The sequence below is a fragment of the Pelmatolapia mariae genome, linkage group LG17 (assembly GCF_036321145.2).
Source record: "Pelmatolapia mariae isolate MD_Pm_ZW linkage group LG17, Pm_UMD_F_2, whole genome shotgun sequence".
In the NCBI taxonomy this organism is placed as follows: domain Eukaryota; kingdom Metazoa; phylum Chordata; class Actinopteri; order Cichliformes; family Cichlidae; genus Pelmatolapia; species Pelmatolapia mariae.
In genome coordinates this window covers 35,733,301-35,758,373 of record NC_086242.1, presented here as the reverse complement: position 1 = coordinate 35,758,373, position 25,073 = coordinate 35,733,301, and the positions used below count along the sequence as shown (strand labels likewise).

At 42.5% G+C, this 25,073-nt stretch overlaps 2 protein-coding genes across 2 annotated transcripts in view; one reads left to right on the top strand and one right to left on the bottom strand.

Annotated features, from left to right (window-relative positions):
• The window catches only part of plxnc1 (plexin C1), a 33,214-nt gene extending 24,704 nt beyond the window's left edge, over positions 1–8,510 (top strand). Inside the window, exons 24-31 of the mRNA XM_063460538.1 lie at positions 1,522–1,597; positions 3,979–4,013; positions 4,140–4,235; positions 6,282–6,445; positions 6,529–6,676; positions 6,829–6,969; positions 7,051–7,125; positions 8,392–8,510. Of these exons, the coding sequence (XP_063316608.1) occupies positions 1,522–1,597; positions 3,979–4,013; positions 4,140–4,235; positions 6,282–6,445; positions 6,529–6,676; positions 6,829–6,969; positions 7,051–7,125; positions 8,392–8,496 (840 nt within the window). The 3' untranslated portion in view covers positions 8,497–8,510. The remainder of the gene's footprint in view (positions 1–1,521; positions 1,598–3,978; positions 4,014–4,139; positions 4,236–6,281; positions 6,446–6,528; positions 6,677–6,828; positions 6,970–7,050; positions 7,126–8,391) is intronic.
• Positions 8,511–9,006: 496 nt separating this feature from the next.
• Positions 9,007–21,388, bottom strand: cep83 (centrosomal protein 83). Its single transcript, XM_063460541.1, has 16 exons — positions 21,323–21,388; positions 20,124–20,330; positions 19,791–19,941; positions 19,523–19,615; positions 18,578–18,709; positions 18,222–18,473; positions 17,625–17,756; positions 16,099–16,213; positions 15,709–15,853; positions 14,566–14,715; positions 14,207–14,282; positions 13,937–14,094; positions 13,372–13,501; positions 11,909–12,012; positions 10,370–10,559; positions 9,007–9,148 (listed from the first exon to the last, which is right to left on the bottom strand). Exons 2-16 carry the CDS (start codon positions 20,321–20,323, stop codon positions 9,014–9,016), a joined length of 2,163 nt encoding a protein of 720 aa, XP_063316611.1. The 5' UTR covers positions 20,324–20,330; positions 21,323–21,388; the 3' UTR covers positions 9,007–9,013.
• Positions 21,389–25,073: the final 3,685 nt, after the last annotated feature.

Sequence of the window (25,073 nt, the reverse complement as noted above, 5' to 3'; positions counted from 1 at the left end):
AGGCTTATGAGTGCCTTGCACCTTGCAGTGAACCATCTGTATTTACTTTCATTTTAAAGATGGCTTGTGTCACCTGCATCTAGAGCTCCTTTGACTGCATGTTGTCTGTTCACAACAAAATCTTCCAAATGCAAGCACCACTCCTCAAATCAACTCCAGGCCTTTTATCTGCTTAATTTATAATGACACGATGAAGGAATCTGCCCATGAAATAGGCTTTGAATCATTTGTCCAATTACTTTTGATCCTTTTAAAAAGAGGGTGGCACATGTTAATTAGCTGAAACTCCTAAACTCTTCATCCAATTTGAAAGTGGATACCCTCAAATGAAAGCTGAGAGTCTACACATGATGTCGATGTCCATTATATAACTATAATTGGAATAATTATTATAATATACTATAAAAATAATAATAATATAATGTCATATTATATAATTATAACTATAATTGCAATATATTTCATATTTCATATATGGACATAATTTTTAACATCATCCAGGAAGTGGCTATAGGGCACACTGGTACTGAAAACTCATCACAGTTGCAGTTGTTTTTTTGTTTTTTTTTTAGATGACAGATTTCAGTGCCACTGCTTCTGTGCTGAAACCTGGCACTCTCTTGTTTTGAGGCTTTATCCCAAATTTGCTTACCTTCCATTCACATTTGCTGTTAAGTTGGACTTTTATTTTGACAACACCAGAAAAGACGAGCTTAATTTGAGCCAAATTAAGCTCTGTGCTGAAACCTGGCACTCTCTTGTTTTGAGGCTTTATCCCAAATTTGCTTACCTTCCATTCACATTTGCTGTTAAGTTGGACTTTTATTTTGACAACACCAGAAAAGACGAGCTTAATTTGAGCCAAGAGAGGCAGAGAAACAAAGAAAATGGGAAATTCTATCTCACTTTCTCATTACAGCTAATAAGATCAGTAGAGGGTTTTTTTTAACATAAAGGGAAGAAACCTAGCAGAGGAAGAGTGGTTTTTGATGGCCTCATAATGTTTTTAATGGATCATGGAGTCTGTTTGTGTGACGTCTCTATCAATTATCAGTACCATCACTGTGTGGAAAGAGAGATTGATGCAGAAGCTGGATTTGGAGTCTGGTGCTGGACAATTTACAAAGCAATAATACAACTTAAATAACTCTCTCACACATATAATGAAGAAAGAAAGAAAGAAAGAAAGAAAGAAAGAAAGAAAGAAAGAAAGAAAGAATTTTCAAGTGTGGGGTAACAAGCAACCAGTACAGACCCAGATATCTGGTGGGTGGTTGTGGTTTTGCAAGAAAATAAAAACTGAAAACACATTAAACACATAGATTCTATGACCTCTGCAGGGCAGTTTTAGAAATTCCATTTTGTTTATATAATGCAAAACAATCTCGTAAAGATCATTTATATTGTGGGGTAAAGACCCCAAAATATACAAAATGCAAGGCTTCTTATTCCATAGCAGTTGTTCCATTTATATTTTAGAAAAAATACTGTATAAAAATTAACCAGTTCGTCTTCCTGTAGGTTAATGATGGCGGGACAATCAAAGTGCTCTCTAAGAAAACTCATCCTCCTCTGAGCCCACAAGGAAGTGTGAAAGGTAGGAAATACTGAATGCATCAAACTAAGAATTCCACATATGTATTCATATTTCAAATAAGAGCATTTAATTAAATCCATAAAATTTGTATATATATATATATAACACCCATCTCGCCCCTGCGGGCGGTTTATCCTTCAAGCTCGGGTCCTCTACCAGAGGCCTGGGAGCTTGAGGGTCCTGCGCAGTATCTTAGCTGTTCCCAGGACTGCGCTCTTCTGGACAGAGATCTCCGATGTTGTTCCCGGGATCTGCTGGAGCCACTCGCCTAGCTTGGGAGTCACCGCACCTAGTGCTCCGATTACCACGGGGACCACCGTTACCTTCACCCTCCACATCCTCTCGAGCTCTTCTCTGAGCCCTTGGTATTTCTCCAGCTTCTCGTGTTCCTTCTTTCTGATGTTGCTGTCATTCGGAACCGCTACATCCCATCACCCTTGGGGGCATCTCCCATTTTGACCTCGGGACTTCCAGGTTATACTCGGCACAGATGTTCCTGTACACTATGCCGGCCACTTGGTTATGGCGTTCCATGTATGCCTTGCCTGCTAGCATCTTGCACCCTGCTGTTATGTGCTGGATTGTCTCTGGGGCATCTTTACACAGCCTGCACCTGGGGTCTTGCCTGGTGTGATAGACCCCAGCCTCTATGGATCTTGTACTCAGAGCTTGTTCTTGTGCTGCCATGATTAGTGCCTCTGTGCTGTCTTTCAGTCCAGCTTTGTCCAGCCACTGGTAGGATTTCTGGATATCAGCCACCTCCTCTATCTGCCGGTGGTACATACCGTGCAGGGGCCTGTCCTTCCATGATGGTTCCTCGCCTTCCTCCTCTTTCTTGGGTTTCTGCTGCCTAAGGTATTCACTGAGCACACTGTCAGTTGGGGCCATCTTCGTGATGTATTCGTGGATGTTTCTTGTCTCATCCTGGACTGTGGTGCTGACACTAACCAGTCCCCGGCCCCCTTCCTTCCGCTTAGCGTACAGCCTCAGGGTGCTGGACTTGGGGTGAAACCCTCCATGCATGGTCAGGAGCTTTCTTGTCTTTATGTCAGTGGCTTCTATCTCCTCCTTTGGCCAGCCTATTACCCCAGCAGGGTACCTGATCACGGGCAGGGCGTAGGTGTTGATGGCCCTGATCTTGTTCTTACCGTTCAGCTGACTCCTCAGGACTTGGTGGTTGCAGCTTTCCTAGCGGCCTCTTCATGGTTCCCATTTGCCTGCGGGATCCCCAGGTACTTGTAACTGTCCTCTATGTCTGCAATGTTGCCTTCTGGTAGTTCAATCCCCTCAGTTCTGACTACCTTCCCTCTCTTTGTTACCATCCGACTACACTTCTCCAGCCCGAACGACATCCCAATGTCATTGCTGTATAGCCTGGTAGTGTGTATCAGTGAATCGATGTCTCGTTCACTCTTGGCATACAGCTTGATGTCATCCATGTACAGGAGGTGGCTGACAACCGCACCGTTTCGTAGTCGGTATCCGTAGCCAGTCTTGTTAATGATCTCACTGAGGGGGTTCAGGCCTATGCAGAACAGCAGTGGGGACAGAGCATCTCCTTGGTAGATCCCGCACTTGATGGTGACTTGTGCTATGGGCTTGGAGTTGGCCTCTAGTGTTGTATGCCACATCCCCATTGAGTTCCTGATGAAGGCTCTTAGGGTCCTGTTGATCTTGTACAATTCTAGGCATTCCAGTATCCAGCTGTGGGGCATTGAGTCATAGGCCTTCTTGTAATCAATCCAGGCTGTGCACAGGTTGGTCAGTCTGGTCTTGCAGTCCCGGCTGGCTGTTCTGTCTACCAGTAGCTGGTGTTTTGCGCCTCTGGTATTCTTGCCAATCCCTTTCTGTGCCCCGCTCATGTATTGACCCATGTGCCTGTTCATCTTAGCCGATATGATGCCTGACAGGAGCTTCCATGTAGTACTGAGGCAGGTTATTGGTCGGTAGTTGGATGGGACCGGTCCCTTCTTGGGGTCCTTGGGGATCAGGACCGTCCGACCTTCGGTTAGCCATTCCGGGTGTCTCTCGTTAACTAGCAGCTGGTTCATTTGTGCTGCCAGACGCTCGTGGAGTGCAGTCAGCTTCTTCAGCCAGTAGGCGTGAACCATGTCGGGCCCTGGTGCTGTCCAACTCTTCATACTGGAGACCCTTTCTTGGATGTCTGCCACTGTGATGGAACATATATATATATATATATATATATAGATATATATATATATATATATATATATATATATATATATATATAGATATATATATATATATATATATAGATAGATAGATAGATAGATAGATATAGATATATATATATATGACTAAATAAAATGACTAAATAATTGCTGTTGATCGCTCTCTGATATTTATATTTTTTCATCCAGATGACGAGAACTTCTCGGGAAAATACTTCCATTTGGTAAGAGACAACTTGTGTTATTTTTTGCAATACTGATTCATAAAAAATAATCATTTGGATCACTATGCTTGGATTCAGATTATAGAACACATGTTGTCTAATCTGTCGGCTGGTGTCTTCATCCAGATCGATCCTGACGTAGATGAAGATCAAACAAAGAACCCAGAGAGGAAGAAGTTAAAGCTAAAGGAAGTACACCTCACCAAGCTGCTCTCTACCAAGGCAAGAGGAACTAGTTACAGCGCTACAGTATGCTTAAACAAACGGCCACTAATACAGAACTGATACCAGAATCTGTCTCACAAGGTTGCTCATAACCATGTGAGACATGGTTACATGGTTAACCTGGCTACTTTTAGTAACCTTCCCTTTTAACTGTCAGGAAAAATGGTTCTGATGAGAGAAGGTACATAAATGAAACACAAACTAAACAGGAGACTAGCAAAACTTGCTTGTGTCAAAACCAAATGTCCAAAGTCTCTAACTACCATGAGATGTGCAGACTTGAAGAACTCATTTAAAAAGCCTGAAAAGGGAAAAAAAACAAACAACCTTTCTTCAAAGGAGGGTTGTTTTCTCTCCTACTTATTCTTCTGGGAGATCTAACAGTCATGTTTGTGGACTTTCCATTTGGATGTTCAAAAGCCCAAATACAGAATTTACTTGGAGCAACTCTAAATGGTACTCTGTAGTTTGCACAGCCCCCACATGCATGACTGACAACATGCTCCTGATTAGATGATCAGTGGTGTCCTGTGGGATCTCCTGAGGTCTGAGTTGCAACTGGTGGTAAACTATTGGGTTTAGGTCAAGTGAGCATGGGGAGGTAGTCAATGGTATCAATTCCTTCTTCCTCTAGGACAGGGGTGTCCAACTCCAGGACTCAAAGGCCGGTGTCCTGCAGGTTTTAGATGTGTCCTTGATCCAACACAGCTGATTTAAATGGCTAAATTACCTTCTCAACATGTGTTGAAGTTCTCCAGAGGCCTGGTAATGAACTAATCATTTGATTCAGGTGTGTTGACCCAGGGTGAGATCTAAAACCTGCAGGACACCGGCCTTTGAGGCCTGGGGTTGGACACCCCTGCTCTAGGAACTACCGACATACTCTCCCCACATGAGGCCAGGCATTGTCTTGTACCAGGAGGAACCCAGGACCCACTTCACCAGCACTGGTTGACAGTGATTCCAAGGATTTCTTCTCAGTACCTAATGGCAGTCAGGGTGCTGCTGAATAACCTGTAGAGGTCTCCATGTCCCTTATGGAAATACCACCCCAGGCCATCAATGACCCACAACCAAACTGGTCATACTGAACAATGTTACAGGCAGCATAACGTTCTTCACGGTTTCTCCAGATTCTCTCATGTCTGTCACATGTGCTCAGAGTGAACCTGCTCTCATCTGTGAAAAGCACAGGGTGCCGGTGGTGGTACTTTTTAGCAAATGGCACTCGGGCACTAGGGTGAGGAGTAGTGAGCACAGGGCCGACTAGAGGATATTAGGCCCTGAAGTCTGATTGATTAGAACCTTCTATGGCCCTGTCCAGCTCTCCTAAAGTAACTGTCCGTCTCCAGGAATCTCCTCTACTCTCTTGAAACTGTGCTGGGAGACACTGCAAACTTTCAGGCAATGGCACGTATTAATGTTCCATCCTGGAGGAGCTGGACTACCTGTGCAACCTGTGTAGGGTCCAGGTATCACCTCATGGTGCCAGTAGTAACAGTGACCCTAACCAAAACTAGTGAAAAAAACTGTCAGGAAAGGTGAAATGGGGGAACATGCCAGTGGTCAGAAAGTACACTGTTTTAAAAAGTGTACCTTTGAATTTTTCAAGCAGTGTATTTGGGAACCATACCCCCCCCCCCCCCCCCCCCCCCCAAAAAAAAAAACAAAAAAACAAAAAACGAGATTAATACTGATAAAGGTTATTTACTCTCTCTGAAAATTCATCAATTTCCAGATAAGACCTGAATGATATAATTTTAAAATGTGTTCAGCAGGTTGATTACTGGCTGCAGCCAAATACCTGTCACCTCATAGTAAATATGCAGTCTTTCTAACAGAGGGCAGAATCGCCCTGGCTCTTCTCGTCATTATACCCTCGGACACACGTCTCCTGACTCTAGGAGGAAAAGGGGACTTCACTTTATCTCACTGGTTTTCTATCTTAAAATGTAGTAAAAGTAACTGAGATGAATTAACAGAAACCAGTTCATTACATGCTGCTTGATAAGAAGCTGAGAATGACACTACATTCTCTCTTAGGTGGCAGTGCATTCGTTTGTGGAGAAACTCTTCAGGTCCATCTGGGGCCTGACACTCAGCAGATCTCCGTTCGCTGTCAAGTACTTCTTTGACTTCTTGGATACTCAGGCAGAAAACATGAAGATCACTGACCCAGATGTCCTGCACATCTGGAAGACCAACAGGTACACGAAATATAAACATCAAAGAGCACTGGCCATCAGCAAATGTCTTAAGATGTTTCATGTTCTCATGTCCTTATCACCAGTTTGCCGCTGCGCTTCTGGATCAACATTCTGAAAAACCCTCAGTTTGTTTTTGACATGGAGAAGACGCCACATTTGGATGGCTGCCTGTCCGTCATTGCTCAGGCCTTCATGGACTCCTTTTCTCTGAGTGAGATGCAGCTGGGGAAGGTAAGTACAGCACCGATCTTATCCCTAATTACTATTGCTAAACAAAAGGGTGGGTTTCATTTCGTTATGGAGAAAGCAGTCACACATCTGCAGTTTATTATTTGAGTTTTGCATCTTGCCACATATAATGCTTGATTTTTGCTCCATTTCAGTACGCACCTACCAACAAGCTCCTCTATGCCAAAGACATTCCCAAGTTTAAACAGGAAGTGAAGATGTACTACAAACAGATAAGAGACCAGTCACCAGTCACGCCCGCAGAATTCAAGGATTTCCTGCACGAAGAGTCAAAGGTGAATCCATTTAGCGCTGATGCAGGAAAATCAAGGGTTTTGGAAATCCCGGCAGTGGACTAAAAACTGCTTTCTTTTCAGAAACACGAAAATGAATTCAATGAAGCAGCAGCGCTCAAAGAACTATACAAATTCATAGAGCGATACTTCACAGAGGTCAGTTCTTTTCTTTTCCATCTCTAAAACAGCTTCAACTGCCAGTTTTATGAGGTGAACAGATTAAGAGTAACACATTTCAGTTTGGCCTTGGTTGAGAAGTCTGCCCTTCAAAAAGAAAACAACAGACATGAACCACACTTAATTTCGAGGAATGACAACCCAGATGAGTGCTCGGTGGATACAAATCACTAGACCGGAGTCAGCAAATCAGTGGTACATACAGACAGATGAGAAAACCCAAACTCTCTCACATTTATAAAGAATAGAAGGAAGAGAGGAAGTTATGATATTCACTGGTCAGAAAAATGAAGGGAACACTTGGTTATCACTATATAACCTATTTAGTTAAACTCCAGCGATATAAACAACTGTATATCTATTTTACCAGCTTCCGTGTAAATGAAAGTGAGGTGTACTTGTGATGCAACCCAACGACCGCTAAAGAGGAAGAGTTTTCTAGGTGGTGGCCTCAGACCGTTTCTCTCTTCTTATCCCTCCTGACTGATTTTTCTCTAGTTCTGCTTTTTGCTTGTGTCACTATTGGTAGCTTCACAGCGTACCTGCAGCCCATTCAGGTTTGCCATTTGCCCCACCAGTCAGAGGGGAACCAGTGGCCGTTTTGGTGTTCTCTGGCAAATGTCAATCAAACTGCACAGAGCTAGATGGGAGCACAGTTCCCACTAAGGCTAGGGTCACACTACAGAAAAGAGTGGTTGCAACAAAAATTGGTCACGGCTTAAATAAAAAAAATTTAAAAAGGGGGGGGGGGGGGAATAAATGGCAATATGATATCAAAATACTCTGATCACTGCAAAATGTTAGAAATAACACAACCGGTCCTCCATAACTCACATCTTATTTGCTTTCCCTTGGACTAAGATGTTGACATTAGTGACTTCACTTGTGAAACCTGGTGACACACGAGGCTGCGCCTGCAGAGGAAATGTGTGCAGACCTTCTGACTTTATCGGGTTATTTCCTGTTCTCGGGTGCAGAGCAGCACTTTTTAAAAACAGATTTTGTTTACTGTTAAAGCTTCAGGCCATTTTAAGAGACCTCAAAGCCTTCTTGAAAAAACATTCCAGAGACACGGGGCTAACAAGCTAAATTGTTCCTACTTTTGTGCCCTGAAATATTTTACAGTTAAAGGCTTATTAAGACAAGTTTTTTGTACACCACCTTTTTATACTGAGATTTAAATGACACTTTAAACACTGCATTTTCTAAGGTGTCTTTGTCCCCTTTCTTCGGGCTTTTTTACAGATCAAGCAGAAACTGGATGAGAACGGAGTCCCTGCTGAGCTGAAGGAGCAGCTACAACATGTAAAGCAATTATTTGATGGACTGAAAAGCTGCTCCTGGAGTTGAACCATCTGTCCTTTCTCTAATAGGAATAAACTGTGAATATCAAGCAACAGAGTGAACCTCGCAGAGGATGTTTCGTTTACCGAAAGCTTCTTGTATCTGATGGACTTTCACTTTCTTCACAAGCGGAGTAATTGTTGTTAAAACAACCCATGACCCCAAATGCACAATGACTCCAGCCAAAGACATGTCAGACACAAGGTTAATGTACAAATATTTTAATACAGTTCAAGTCTGTATCATCATTGTGCAACGTAGTCCGTAGTGTCATCTGTATGACTCCTCTGTATTTTTTCCCCCAACACAATGGCTTTATAACAAATGTAAACAAGTTTCTTATTACAAAATCCAGCCCTGAGGATATCATGTGAAAAAGTGCCAAGGCATCACATTTTAGACATATAAAATGTGAAATTCTTCCAATAAATGTTTTATTTTTATAAAAACACAGTCCGCTTGATTTGAAAGCAGGATGTCATCTCAAACTGTGCTTGAAGTCCCCTGGGAAGTAGAAACCGTGTCAGAGTTCAGGCTGGGGTGTTGTGCTCCGATCTCTTTGTACCAGAGAGCCCAGTTCCTCCAACTGCTGTTGCTGGGCACTTTCCAGATTCTCCAGCCTCTGACGCAACAGAGAGAATTCCGAACCATGATCCTCCTGAGAGGAGAGAAGGATGCGGGGAGGCAAAGAAAGAGATGCAAGGAGAAGTTATAACATTATAGAGACTGCTACATAGAGTCAACTGAACACAGATGAAGCGCCAACAATTCCGATCCTGTGTGTTCGCAGAGTGCAAGCAGCAGCGTCTTTCAGGAGAACAAGCACAAGACTCTTCATTAGGTGCTCTGTCTGCAGTTTTAAAGTGAATCCTAAAATCCACCATAAGCCAGAAAAGCATAAAGTCGAGTTAATATGAGCATTCTCAAAACAATGTGTTAGTAGCCTGCCAGTGCACTCTCTATGGCCTGTCAGTGTAAATTGACATAGTGCTTTACTACTCTGACCACTCATAGCACTTTTCATCCAATCACATATATGTTCATCAACCCTTATATACCTATAGTGGACACGGAGAACCTCCCGAGCCACAGCTGCCTCACAAAGAGCGGATAAACAGGCCATTATAATAATCGGTAGTACTGGGCAACAGTCTGAAGCCACAGCAGCAGTTCCACAGGCTTTCTGAAGCTCTTTCAAACTTTCAAAGAAATGTTGGTTAAGCCGTTTAACACTGAGCTGTGAATCATTCAAGCAAAAAAAGGAATCTAACCAAAGAGATGAAGCACTTTGTGAACAGATAATATAGCAAAGAACCCATTCTAAAACTGTATCATTAGTGACTTTGTTACTAGCACCCGGTCACAAAGACACAATCTGTTCCTATTTCTTTAGTTGAATTTATGAAAACCCAAAACCAGCAGGGTGATTTGGAGAGATGATTTGCAGACATTTACATCCACCTACTGCCTGCTGGAGCCTCATCAGAAATGGTTTCAATGAAAGGTGTTTGAGAGACATTTGAAATAAGACGGTCTAGTATATTCACCTCCTTATTATGAGAGCGAAGTAGTTCTTTAAAATATTCACAGTGGACAACGAAGGCCACAAGATTATTTAATCAGTAAAATTTTAAACCTCACACATACACCTCGTTTCCTGTTAGCGCATTCACACTTTGCTGCATAAACTCCACCCTTGGTTTTCCAGCGGTGAAGCTGTTCAGCTTATCTAGATTGTACAAGCTGTCATCAAACCGGCTGTGGGGCTGTAGGTTTTTCACCATTATTTACTCTGATTAATGTTTCTTCAATTTCAATGTCACATGGGGCCTTCATTGTAAAATTTTTCCTCTGTAGGATGAGTGTACAAGACGCTTACTGGGTTGTTACCAAACTGTCCCTCAGACCCGAGGAGGACGAAGGGGGCCTGTGAAGAGGTCAGGAACCCAGGGCCTGCACTGAAAGGGCCCTGACCGCCAAGCAGGAGGCGCCGAAACTCATTGTGACGCCTCTGCAGCTCCTTCAGCCGTTTGTTCACTTGAGCTTGCTCTTGTGAGAACAATGAACGCCTGGACAAGAGAGAAAAGAGCATATTGACATCGAGCCCCCGTAAAGTCAGTGTGGCTTCATCATTCAAGGCCAAAAAAATTTAAAAAATCCATATTGTGAGCCATTTCCTAATGAAACAGTAGAGTGCTGTCGACTAAGGAGCTTGGAAAGAAAAGCGTCTGGACTTCTTGAGTTGCTTGAAGACGTTTCACCTCTCATCCGAGAAGCTTCTTCAGTTCTAAGGATCAGTGGTGGAGAGTCCCAGATTTAAACCTAGTGGGAGTTTCCCCCCCAAAGGGGGACAAAGGACCCCCTGATGATCCTCTACCTAATCACATGAGCCAAGGTGTGAAAGCGGGTGTGGGTCCTAATCAGCCAGAGTTTCGGGTGAGCTCATTGTGAAACCTGGCCCCACCCTATCATGTGATTTCCTGAGGTCAGATGGCCCAGGGTGTGAGTGGGCGTTAAGGCGTCTGGGAAGGGATCTCAAAACTGGATTATAGATGGCAGACAATTGGTGTCGTAAACCACCACCTCTGTTCAAAGATGGTCGCTCACAGTGGACGTAAATGGCTTCTTTCACTCCTCTTTCAAACCATCTGTCCTCTCTGTCCAAAATGTGAACGTTGGCATCCTCGAAAGAGTGACCTTTGTCCTTTAGATGCAGATGAACTGCTGAGTCTTGTCCCGTGGAGGTGGCTCTTCTATGTTGTGCCATGCGCTTGTGAAGTGGCTGTTTGGTCTCTCCGATGTAGAGGTCTGGGCTGCCCAGACCTCTACATCGGAGGTCAGGGGGTCCTGACCTCCGATGTAGAGGAGGGGTCCTTTGTCCCCCTTTGGGGGGGAAACTCCCACTAGGTTTAAATCTGGGACTCTCCACCACTGATCCTTAGAACTGAAGAAGCTTCTCGGATGAGAGGTGAAACGTCTTCAAGCAACTCAAGAAGTCCAGACGCTTTTCTTTCCAAGCTCCTTAGTCTACGATGACCTGGATGACTGAGAACCTTCACAGACAGTAGAGTGCTGTGTCTCAAAAGTCGATTTGAACACATCATCTTCACACTAATAAGAAATCTGAAATGATTCTGTGTTCTTCTCCAAATTGGCAAACACTGAGCCATCCGACTTCAAACTTGGCAGATTCATTGCTGGCGAACTGAGCAAATGCGGTTTCGGCTAAAAGCTAAGTTGTCAAGTGACTCCTCTGGTGTTATACAGTGGCTTTTTGTGTTTGGAGGAGCAGTGTTCAATAAAACTACAATCTAATAGGGCCACTGTTACAGAAATCATCTTGTCAAAAATAAAAACAAAGCAACCCGAGTTACACTCTCCAGGCTGCACAGTTTTTAAAAAAGGCGATCACATTTACTTTTTGACTGCAGCAGCTTCCAGTTCCAGCTCCTCGATCTTGGCCTCCAGCAACTGGATTTTATCCTGCAGTTTCTTCTCTTTGTTCTCCGTCAGCGTTTTTCTCTAAACACACAAAGACACACAGACACAGATAAATTAGCTGCTTTCTCTGTTACAACTCCTAACAATGTTAAAGTGCAAACAAACATTAAAAGGTCCTCAAGTCTTCTTGTGAACATGCGTGTTAAAAATGTTTATTTATGACTGAAAAACAGCACAAAGAAATGTGTAAAAACAAAGAAACAAAAAAAAAACAGTTAAAAGCATATGGACCTATGCACGTGCAACCCCTGGAAGTCACTATGGACTCGCGTCTCAGGGAGGAAAATTATGTCATTAATGACAGATTTTTGTGTTTTTCCTTTTGTTTTAAAGAACACAGATACAAAAAAAATGGAATAATGATTTTTTTTCTTTCCTAACTTCAGGCATAATTTTTCTATTGGATTAAGTTGCTCTGCCTGCATCAACAGAAGCTTTAAAACTATCTTTGTTCGTGCATCAATACAACTTGTGCAGCAAACCTACTTCCTATCTGTTAAATGAGAAAAACCCTCCTGTACATTTACTGCTGAGGTAATGACGCCCACATGTTCACTTAAATAACACATGAGTGGGGAAATGTGGTTTACAAGTTTCATCTGAACAGCACCAGGAAAAAAAAAGTTTCATCAGCCTCACCTCCTTGGCTAAAACAGATTCACTGCTTTCGTCCAGTCATCCATGACTATTGACACAAATCACGTAATTCAGCTTTTTTTTTTTTTTTTTTTAAATCAGTTCTGTCACAAACATCAATTCCTTTTTTTTCCACATTTGTTTTTCACTTCTTTTGTTGCACATTTTCTGTTTCCAAAAGGCACACTTCTTTCGCTTTTCTGTTCTGATGCTTTGACATCTACCAGTTAACTAAAAGTTTTCCTTCCTTATAGTTTTGCTGACACATGCTCGAAATTTCAGACACAGCAGACTGAACGGCCAACCGATTCCCTTCTTCCAGGAACTATATGAGCATTTTTCATGTTACGACAGACAGTTTTCTAGCTCGGCCCATGCTTCCTTTAACACAGCCAGGTGCAGAAGCCAGTTAAAAACTACAAACTCTGTTAACTGCAGACTGTGTTGCTTATTCAGTTTTGTGCAGGTTTTGTTTTAGTACTGAAAATTAAAGGACAATTACATCATTTTGTGCTTCACTTGATCGGGAAAAAAATGGAGCATTAATGAAAATCTTTTTACTTTTTGAATAATGCTTCATAAAGCTAGAATTTTCAGCTGATAAACAAAAAAATTGTGTCATATCTGTGATGTGTTGTGTGTCTCAAGGTTAGGAAAAAGCTTGAATGATCATAATCCACATGTGGTGATTTTACTGTTTTTGCCAGGGTATGCTGTAAAAGGCAGCGAATGAAGAAGTGGTACCTTCTTTTGGGCCACCGCTGCCCTCTGCAGTTTGTCTTTGACCTGAGAATATTTCTGCTGCAGCTCAGCCTCTCGCTCCTGCAGCTTGTGCTTCTCCTCCAACCACTCGATACGACGCTCCTCCACCAACCTGCGGAAGGAACAGACAGAAGGAGGATGTGAAAGGAGCAAAAAGCCACTAAATTCATGTTAAAATGTTTTGAATGGTCACTCAGACTTGAAAAGTGCCATATTAAAGTGAGTACATGTTAAACAAGTGTTGTCAAACATAAGGTTTGGGAGCCACACTAAGTCCGCCAAAGACTCCCATTAGTCGTCTTAGTTCTTTCTTAAAATTTGAGAGCAGATGTCGCGCTGTAAGACTTTTCTTTATCATGTAGAAAAACTGAGATGTATTGTTGCATACATTATAACAAACTACCTCAGGGATCAAATGTGTAGTTAAGAATTCTTGACACTGACAGAACGGGGTGTTTAACTGGTCTTCAAGGTGGGCTATATGTGGCCTACCGTGTAAAATGAGCTTGACATCCCTGTGTTAGACTGGGCAACTGTGCGGGTGTACCTCTCTGCCTCGTGCTGGCTCCTCTCTGCCTGTGCCCGGGCTGTCCTCAGCTCCTCCCTCACTCTGTCCAGTGTTTCTCTCAGTCGTCGGTTCGTCTCTATCAGGTCACTTTCAGAGTGAGACAGCGCCTCCATCTGCACACCAAGTTCCTGGTTTTGCTGTTGTGTCAAACAAACAGTAATTATTACCGCAGGCATAAAAACTACCTTTGTTTGTTTTGTTTTTTTTGTTTGTTTAATGTCCAAATAAGACTTTATGGTTGTGTCTTACTTGATGCAGATCAGCAATTTCTGCTTTCTGCCTCTCCAGCTCCTCAAGCTGTGAGCTCTGCTGCTGTAACTTAGTCCTGAGATAAAATAAAAAGGTAACAGACATAAACAACATTTAAAAAAGCAAGAAAAAAGTCCCCAGGTTCTACGCCTGACACATATTTTAGTAGCTGACCACAAAATAGGAACAGAAACTGAAAGATGATAAAAAGAAAATCAAGATCAATCATAGAAAGTTCACCATCTCACAAGCCCAGTTCTACTTTTATGCAAGTTTCAGATAACATACAGCTACTCATCATGTCCCAGTTTTGCCCTCTTACTAATGTAACTGTTGTGGTTTTGCAGCACAAACCTGACCTCAGGTTTTGCAGCTCTCTGCGTGCTGTCTCTTCACCCTGCTGGGTGCTGCGGAGTCGCTCCTCCCACTCCTCCTTCTGGGCTTGAGCTGAGGCATCATACAGCGCCCTCTGCTGTTCTAGTGCTGCAAGACGGTTCTCCAACTCTAACCTAGCAACATCAAATTGAAGAAAAGGGGTGAGATAGACTCTGTGCACCTTAGCATATGCTACTTTCGGTGGGGAAACTCCTGTATAGCGCTTTGTTTCCGGTGTGATATTCGCTCCTTGTTTATGGTCTGGTTTTCCAAAACAAGTCAACCAAATGGATGAATCAAGCGGCGATTTACATTTCCCAAGATGTCTTGGGCATTTACTGAATATATCTGTAGATGATGTACATTGACTTGTCGATATTTTCCCCCCGCGCCTCAGAGCAAAAGAGAGAAAAGATTAAAAGGTTATATTTCTTAGCATTTGTTTACTTGTAATTTTGAAGGTAAGTCACAACATAACCTTTGTGAATATTAATATATATAGAAACCCTTACCAGCAATCATTCATTTATTTTTTTCTGTGGCTTTTTTTCACGGTTTGTTGACATGCTGTGTAGGTGTGTACTTGACTAGCTGATATTGACATAACGGGGGAAACCTTTGACTATTGTTCACCTGTAGTTTGAATGCTGAGCATTTGCTTGTTTAAATCATAAGAACTGTCACTACACAGAGATGTGCTTCTGTATGTGAACAATGTGTCTTCTGATTTTGTAATGCAGTTCTGCTTGTGTTGAGTGATGTAAACAACCAATCGATCTACGCTCTTCAAACATCAAAATTGATCATTTGATTTTTTTTTTTATGAAACACCAATGGTAAGTGTTCCTACCTTCTGCCCTTTGTAACTTAATGCGATCTTTCCATTTTCATGTTTTGGACATGATTTTGGAGTCCATCTTCCCAGGAGCAATTGACCGCAAAATAAAGCTACCGGAAATGTACAACCCTACATTCGGTCTTAAAACAGGAAGTTAGCATTTTCTCGTGCACAGAGATCAACAAACAAGGAAGCTTCAATAACTGATGGTGTAACATTGTTAACAGGTGGATTCAAACTGCAAGAATGCATCCAAATCACACATTGGACATATGAAGGCGACTCTCACTTTTCCTCATGCAGGGCTGCCATCTTACGGAACTCTTCCTCTCGAGCAGACTGCACCCTTCTGACCATCTCCCTCTCCTTTTCCACCAGGACTTCCTTGTGTCGTTCTACCGCTGCATTTAGTACCTCCACGTCTGCCTGAAGACCTGAGACAGAGTTACTGGGTTTGAGGGTGATAAAGGCTTTCCAGTCTTAGAGAATGAGTAGATTTATTTTCCATGAGAGCTCTACTTTATCTCAGGAAAAAGAAACTATCCGTATGGTTTTCAGACATTTACAATACAAAGTCAGGTTAAAGTGGGGTATGAAGACAGTTTTCTTGCATATTTCTGGCATGCTCTTTTACGTTAGAGAGCTGGATGAATGTGAAAAGAAGAGAAGAGACCCATACCATCAATCTGTCCCTGCAGGGTGTCTCTCTCTCTCTCCACCTCCCCTTTAGAACGTGAACACTCCAGTTTGACACTGGCTATTTCCAGCTTATGTGAATGCTTCAGGCTTTCAATCTGATGCACAAAAACAAGTCAGATAGCCCTTTATTTTCTCCCCAAAAAACTTCTTAACACAAATGTAAATAGCGAGACATCACAACATTCTTCTGCTAAAAATCGTGAGCATAAAATGACACATTAATGGAGAGGATTTGGGTGTTCTCTCCCATGATGCCATAATTTGACTAAACATTCAAAAAAGGTTCTTTGGGATTATGGTCATGAACTTTTCATGCCCAGATAACAGGTTTGAAGTAATATTTTGGAAAACAGTCTAGTCTCTTTCACTTTTCCATTGTCAGTGTTGGGAAGGTTACTTTTAAAATGTATTCTACTACCGATTACAGAATACATGCCCCAAAATGTATTTTGTAACGTATTCCGTTACGTTACTCAATTAGAGTAACGTATTCTGAACTTTGGATTACTTAATATATTATCATGCTTTTTACAACTACATGAATGTACTATTGCTGTGTGATTTTTTTACTATTTCTGAAGGTTATTTGCCATACCAATACCAACTAGATTTTTAAATCTTAACATAAAATTAGTAACAGTAGGGTGGACATTAGCTAAGGCTGCACTTTTTGCAGCGATCTCCTATAGAGAACTATTCAGTGCGTATATAAATCAGGTACACTGCTCCGAACCGTAGTAACAGGACCTCTGGCTAATACGTCGGGTTCTGTGTCGGGCTCGTAGCTGAAAACTAGCTTTACTTTGTTGTCTGGGTCAACTTTGCTAGCGAGAGACAGAGAGAGGCGTTGAAAGGCTGCTCCAACGGAACTTATTGTTTCGGAGGAAAACACGAACACAGTGTACAGTCGAGTCTTAATAGCTTACTTACAACTGGGTTCGCCAGGCACTCTTCTTGGCTGCAGTGGTTATTATTATATTTATATGCTTCCACCTCCTGTTTCTGCTCAGTGACAACTCGTACTTTTCAACTCTCCTTTTTCTCCCTGCAGCACGGACTACACTGCCCATGAGGATACATTCTTTAGGGCTATGCCTGTAACACTCTGCCTATTGCCTTCAAATTAAGTAATTTTTCGAATACTTTTTTAAAATATTTCTTCAGGTCATTATGCGGGCCGTAAGTAGGGGTGACATGGGCCGCGAGATTGAGACAGGCATTAGAGCCTCTTAATGCGTGTTTTGTTTGGGTTTCTACCGGCGTGGAATTACCAAAAATAGAGAGGGCATAGCCTAATATATAAAACAGGAAAAGACCACCATGTAATCCATTTTTTTAAAATAAAGTAACTGTATTCTGAATACCACCCCTTTAAACAGTAATTGTAATGGAATACAGTTACTCATATTTTGTATTTTAAATACGTAACGGTGGTACATGTATTCTGTTGCTCCCCAACACTGTTCATTGTCAGAGTTCGGGGTCAGAGATCAAAGAACAGTGTACCTGAGAGGTGAGAGAGCTGACCTCTCTCTCAGCTTTGTGCAGTCTCCCAGTGAGCTGGCTGTTCTGCTCATGGCTCTGGTGAAGCTCGCTCTCCATGCGCTCCAGCTGCAGACGCAACGACTGGCGCTCCGCCTGTTACACCAGCATCAACCAATCAGATCCATCAGTTATGATGAACACAAATACAGTGGAACCCCGACTTACGAAATTAATTCGTTCCAGAGGGTCTTTCGTAAGTCAAAATTTTCGTAAGTCGAAGCACCTTTTTCCATCACCTTTTGAGTGAGGCGATGCTGGCTGAAGACGAAGTTCTTGGTGGAGGAGGAGGTGGTGGAGGTTGAAGAAAGCATACATGCATACGTACGTGTACATGTACATAACATTATGGAATTTAATTTAATTTTTTTAATTTTCTATTTTATCTATTTCGTTACGCGGGCATTTTGCCTTACCACGGGCAGAAATATTGCCGTTAAGTGCCTTCGTAACTTCGTAACTAAATGGGGTCTTCGTAAGCCGGGGTTCCACTGTACTCCCAAAAAAGGAAATCTGATCACTCTGCAGCTATGTTTATTATAATGACATGAAATGAGCCACCTCCAGTGACTTCAGTGCAGCCTGAGACTCTGTCAGCTGTCTGATCTGGATGCGCTGGACATTCTCAGCCTGCTGACCCGAATTCTCCTTCTGGGCTCTAAGCTCGGCCACCTCTGCCTCCAACCCCTTCAGCCGCAGGTGGAGCTGAGCTTTCTCTCTCAGAAGAGCCTCTACTCGTTTCCCATCACGCAGCACATCTGAACCTTGATACTGAGCCACCAGCTCCTCTCTGTCCTTCTCCAGACGGGAGACCTGATAGTACAATAATACAAGTTTAAGAACTTATTTATTTACACGTGGGTGAGTCACAACAAATTAAAATCACGCCACCGCTTACTGCATACAAACCAGCCCACCTCCGCCTCATAGCAAATCTTCCTTTCCTCTAGCACACGAGCGTGTTCCTCTCTCTGATGGTCAAACTGGGACTTGAGAAATGTGTACTCATACCGCAGCTTGTTGTACTCAGACCTGTACTTCTCCGTCTCCTAGAAGAAAGAACATGGAAATTAGCTGCTCTTTTCTTTACTAGGGCTTTAAAGGGACCTTTAAAACTCTTGTTGCTATGGACTTTATATGCACAGATTCAGTAGAAGTGTTAAATAGCCCAGCAACTTCATTTTTCACTATAACCCATTTTTGGCCATTTAGTCACGTGCATTATCATCAACAAACTAAGAAAAATGATGTAACAGTTCACAGAAATAGCATCTTGTTCCAGTACTTCCAATTATACTGATTCCCACATGAAGAATGCGAAATCTCCCAAGTGAAGAAATACATTAGTATTCAGGGTTGTGGGTGGACATTGTGAAATAAAACAAAAATGTGATAATGTCATCATCAGGACTTGGGAAAAGAAAATCCCAATGCATTTACACCGGGCCGCTTAAAGCAACACTGCACTGGATGCTGTCGTTAAACTACAACATCCTGAATATGGACTACAAGCAGAGACATACTGCCTTATGCAGTTTTAATGTCTTGCTTCATGCATGCTGTATATAAATCCAACCCCAGTGTATGATTATGACTTTATTGCAGATGCTGGACTGGAAATGAAATGGCTGTTACTTTCAGTTTACCTTGGATCATTTATTCATTTTTTACTAACGTGACGCTTTTGAGTGCCTTAACAGATATATTAGCTATAATAATGGCAGCTCAGACCTTTGAATGACATTTTTCAAGCTATAAAATAAATATATTTTTATGCCTTTCTTGTTTTCTCTTCTGAACATCTGGGGATTTTGCAAAGTTGTTTCTCTTTCATTTACAAAAAACTAATCAGAGTGCCTGACCTCCTCCAGCTTGTTGAATCTGTCTCTGACTGGAGCCTCCATCTCCTGCTGCACCTGAGCTCTGAGCAACTCCAGCCGCTGAGGGGTCATCACCTTTTAAACACATAAGCACACACACGTTTTCATCCAGAAAGATTACGATGAGAAATAAATGTCACTTTATTTGGGTGTCTTTAATATTTAGGAATGTGCAAATCTTACAGGGAACAAAAGCAAGAACATTAAGCTTCACTATCTAAGACTTCCCCTGATCTTGGGGGTGGTGTACCTGCAGACGAAGCTCTTCCAGCTCCCTGGCTTTGTCCAGCAGCTCTCCACGCAGCTCGGCCAACAGGAGTTGCAGTTTCTCCTGCTCAGACTGTTTGTCACTCAGCAGGCGCTTCAGCTCAGCCTGTGCCCGTGTGTACTCATCCTGCAGGCTGCACAACAGACAAAGAATAGAATAACTAAAATTTGCCCCCGACACGTTTATTACAATCTTTTGTCCTCTCTAAAGTTTCCCCATTTTTAGCAGTGTTGGTAAGAAGATAGCATTTTGTTTCCAAGTGATCCCTACACAGACATATAGTGTCATTAAGTATCAAATAAAATTTGTTTTCACCTGGTATGTTCCGCCTTTAATGTCTGGTAATTTTTCCTGTGGTTCTCACTCTTCATCCGCTCGTCGATCAGCATCTTCTGCAGCTCCATCTCTGCTCCCCCCAATCCAGTTGACAACCCCAGCATGGCTGCGGGCTTCCCCATCCCCGGTTCAAAGTTTGGCAGATGAGGAGCCGACTGACCAAGGGTGGAGGAGGTCATCTCACCTCTACAGGAAAGATCCCAAAACAAGAAGAGACAAAAATTAAATAAATAAATACATTTTTAAAAGGCTGGGTAAACCAAGCAAAGGAACAGAGGTTTTCAAAAAATCTCTTCCTTTGTAATGGTAATAAAACTGCCTGCAGTGTAGTAAAGCCAGAGATGACTTGGTGGCTTTGTTGTCAGTTAGTAACCATGGTGGCTTTAAAAAGAACCTCCCCAGCTACTTATTAAAATCACAGCCTCTTAGCATTGAAAGCTCTGCATCTGTCTCAAGTGATTAGCTGGCTGCTGGCTCTGCTGTGGATACCAGGGGGCCGTGATTGCCACTGCTACATCACTTCAGCCTCAAGCACCCCGACTAATCCTAAAATCATTTCAGACTATTGCCAGTTGGTCAGAAATTAAAGAAATGAAAATAGCGGAATCATGAACTTCGCTCACTTCAGTAAAGTATAACACAAACAATATTCATGCTCACTCTGATAGTTGGTGAAAGGTCTTCGAAATGAGCTCTGTACACAACAGCTACAGCTAATATTACAAATTCTATTGTTATTGTATTATATTTCAAAACATGTTCCCCTGACATTGTCCAGCGTTTATTTTAAATATCGCGCCGCAAAACATGCTAACTAGCCGCCTAGCCACTGCAGTGCGTCCGTTATCGGACACTCACTACTTCCGCCGTTTTCTTTTTATCGTCTGTGAAAATACTGTGCTTCACTGTCCATGATTAACACTGGCATTCTAGCTACATTTCTAACGAAAACAGACGTCACTGAAATCAATCTAACGCGGTTCTTTAAGCTGTTGTCTAAAAGCTACCTTTGGTTGGCCATGTACCAATGGACAATGCTAGCTCTAACTTACTAACATGGGTAATATTAAGTAGACGTTCTTGCACATTTGTAGTTGTAGCAACGGAATAGAAACCCATAAAGTACCGTTACAGTATTTTCCCCAGATGTGAGAAGGTGGTTGCCGAACAACACTTACCTCTCGAGTTTGAGACTTTTTTTCTTACTTCCTTATTAGCTATTTGTTTTGCTAGCTAGCTAGCTAATCTGTAAACTACAAACTGTGGGGTCATGGGTAGTGTTTTCCAACGTATTTCTCGCGAGATTGAGTCCAACTTGCACGACACTTTTTTTTCTAAAGGAATTAATCATGTTCCCTACCGTCTATTTACCGATATAAGCAAACATATTACACATAAACATAGCATCGGAAATCTCAGCCTTTTAATGTATTGGTCTTTTATATACATTCTGAGGCACCAATATATATATGTATTTTAATTTTAGATTTAGAAACGAAGCTGGTGATAAAGGAGAAGCAGACGGGATACAACTCGTCAGCAGAAACCAGCAGCTTCAGGTACTCTGCCCGAGTTCATTGTGTTACTTCACAGTGATGACTTGTTGCGTCCTTGTTTCAGCATTTTTTACAGTTTAGTGCAAAAGCTTTAAAAAAAATCGTTCTTTTCCTGTCCAGCAGCCAAAGGAACAGGACGAGAAACTAGCAAGAGATCAGAAGGAACACTCGCTTTTTGTTGTAAACAGTTATAAATAGTTGCAAATATATCAATAACCTTTCATTATTTAATTATTGAAAAACATCTACCTTTTGTGTGCTTTTTTTCCCTATATTACCAAATATATATAATGACAACTATTTATTTAGCTGGTTCTTTAAGTCTAGTCCCCAGATCGTTTATTAGTAGATTATTTTAATTTTCATTTGTATGTTTTATTGAGTGGTTTTTACTCATTTCTGCCTCCATGGTTTTATGTCTGCATTGGCAGTGAACGTAAGTTGTTTATTGTACTTTTTAAGTGGCTTAAAAATCCCTCGGTCAATCACTGCGAAGCGCTGTTGTAATTATTTAAAAGATCAACTTAATAGACTTGTCTGATTTCACACGTACGTCTGCCGTTGCGAAAACTGTATATCTGACTCCAAAATCAGGGACACAAAGGCTGGAAAATGGATTTGAACCTTCCCCGGTTAAACTGGTACAGTGGATGATTCTTCCACACAGATACTTCAGTTCTTCCAACAAACAGCATTGCTCGGATCCTTCAGCGTCTTTGTCTAAATCTTCATCCCTGACACTTTCAGAGAAAAACTCGAATTTCAAGGCGTCACGTCCCCGTCATTGTTCCTTATTTCCGCGCTTCTCCACGCCTCTCTCTCTGCTGTCCTTCAAGTAAAGGACTGCTCCGCGGTTGTTGCGGGGTGGCAGTGGCATAGCACTTAGGTCGAAGGGCTTTCAACCGGTATTCCGGGGTTCGAGACCACCTTTCTCCACTACCTTCCCCTTTATGCGACTGTAACCAAGGATTGTGTAGTTGAGTCGTTTTATTCTATATCAGTGTTGGAGTGTGCAGGTGCTGAGTTTTAAATTACAATCGCCGATTGTAATGTCCATTACGTCCTTCTGAGCTTATGCACTTTGGTTCACGGAATAGTGCCTTTCCCTATTCTCATGTAAACAGCCCCAAACCCGTATTTAAAACATTCTCATATGTTTGGTTTGTCGCTTCTTCCAGCTGAGGTTATTATACAGCAGGATCCGTGATCGTGCGCATTTAACCACGTAGAGCAGCAGGGGACATTCACTCACTGCCAGCTTCCTGGGGCATTTTCCTCTGTCTTTTGGCCACTTTGACCACCTCCAGAATGGTCAACACCAATACTTCAAGTGTCAGCGTTTCCTAGAAAGAACATTGGTCTGAAGACTACTGCTTTTTCCTTAAGCCCCTTGGCTATTTTGTTTCTAATTTAGCTTTTTTTGCAAGTGTCATTACTGGCAGCATGACCTGAAGCCCATTCAGATTAATCAGGTAGTTCAATTTCTAGAAGATCTATGTGTGCCATTGCAAGAGGGTTCGCTGTGTCTACCAGTAGTCTCAAGAGTGTGGAGGAGCTACCAGGAGATGGGCCATTACATGAGGAGACCTGGGCAGGGCGGTCAATCTATCAGTAGGACTGGCATCTGCTCCACTGTTTTAGGAAGAATGGGAGGAGTACTGCCAGAGCCCCACAAGATAACCTCCATCAGGGTGCTCATGTGCATTTTTCTAAACAAATGGTCAGGAAGTCTCCATGAACATGACATGAGGGCCTGAAAGGACCTGTGTTCATAGATCAGCACCATGTAGACTGATTGGTGTTCAATGGGGAACACCAGAAATGGTAGGTCCACCATTGGCACCTCATTCTTTTTCAGATAAGAGCAGGTTTACACTGAGTACATGTGACAGATGTGGAAAAATTGTGGAAAGAACATGACAGATGTTGTGCTACCTGCATAACATCTTCCAGTATTGCTGGTTTGGCAGTAAGTTAGTGATAGTTTGGCAATGGTTATCCAAGGAGCACCACACAGACCAACAGCACTGACTCCTGTTATTGAACCCTTCAGACCTTACTATGAGGCTTACTTCTGGTTCCTCGTGATAAAGGTCATTCATGTGGTCAGAGTGTGAAGGCAACTCATAAATGAGGAAGGCACTGACGCTGCTGACTGGCCTTCACATTCCCTAGACATGAAATGAATTAAGAACCTCTGGGACAGCACATGTAACACTGTCTAATAGAACCACAGACTGTCCAGGAGCCCACTGATGTCCTGATCCAGGTCTGGAAGGATATCCCCTATGACACTATCCACCGTCTCATCAGGGAGCATGTCCAGAAGTCATAGGAACGTGAGAGGTGGGGTGGGAGTACAATCCCGAGCCACATTATGATACGAGCCGGATCAGCCTGTGATCTCAGTGTTTAACATTGACTTTTTTGGTGTGATTTTTTTTTTGAGGGACAGCCAATCTGAATAAAGTTTACTTTTAAGGGAAAAGGAAGCTGCACCAGCTCATCTAGCACCAACAACCATGACATGCCCAGAGTCAATTAAATCATCCTTTTTCTCCCATTCTGATGCTCAGTTTGAACTGCGGCAGGTCATCTCGTTCACGTCTACATGCCTAAACACGGACCTGCTGTCTTATTATTGATTAATTGTTTTAATGAGCGAATAAACAGGTTGTAGAGCGGAAAATTACTGACATTTTTACTAAAAAGTGTTCATCCTGTAAGCATGTGCTATATCTGTTACAGTAATAATTATGATATTTGCTACTGTATCAAACCTTCATATATAGTCTGTGGTATTTCCACATATAGTTCATACTAACCTACTAACCCATACATTACCACAGCTGTTTCACACACATTTACCACATTCAACAAAATATGTTGCAGCGACTCTTCATATTTTAACTGAAATGCTAACTATATATTTGAGTACAACATATTTTTTTCTATGGCCCTACCCTCACCTATGGTCACGAACTGTGGGTAGTGACGGAAAGAACGAGATTGCGAATACAAGCGGCGGAAATGGGCTTCCTTTGAAGGGTGGCTGGCCTCTCCCTTAGAGATAGGGTGAGAAGTTCGGCTATTCGGGAGGGGCTCAGAGTAGAGCCGCTGCTCCTCCACATCGAAAGGAGTCAGTTGAGGTCATTCGGGCATCTGACAAGGATGCCTCCTGGGCAAGGTTTTCCGGGCATGTCCCACAGGGAGGAGACCCTGGGGCAAACCCAGGACACGCTGGAGAGATTATATCTCTCGGCTGGCCTGGGAACGCCTTGGTGCTCCCCCGGACAAGCTGGAGGAGGTGGCTGGGGAGAGGGAGGTCTGGGCTTCTTTGCTTGGGCTGCTGCCCGAGTGACCCGGTCCCGGA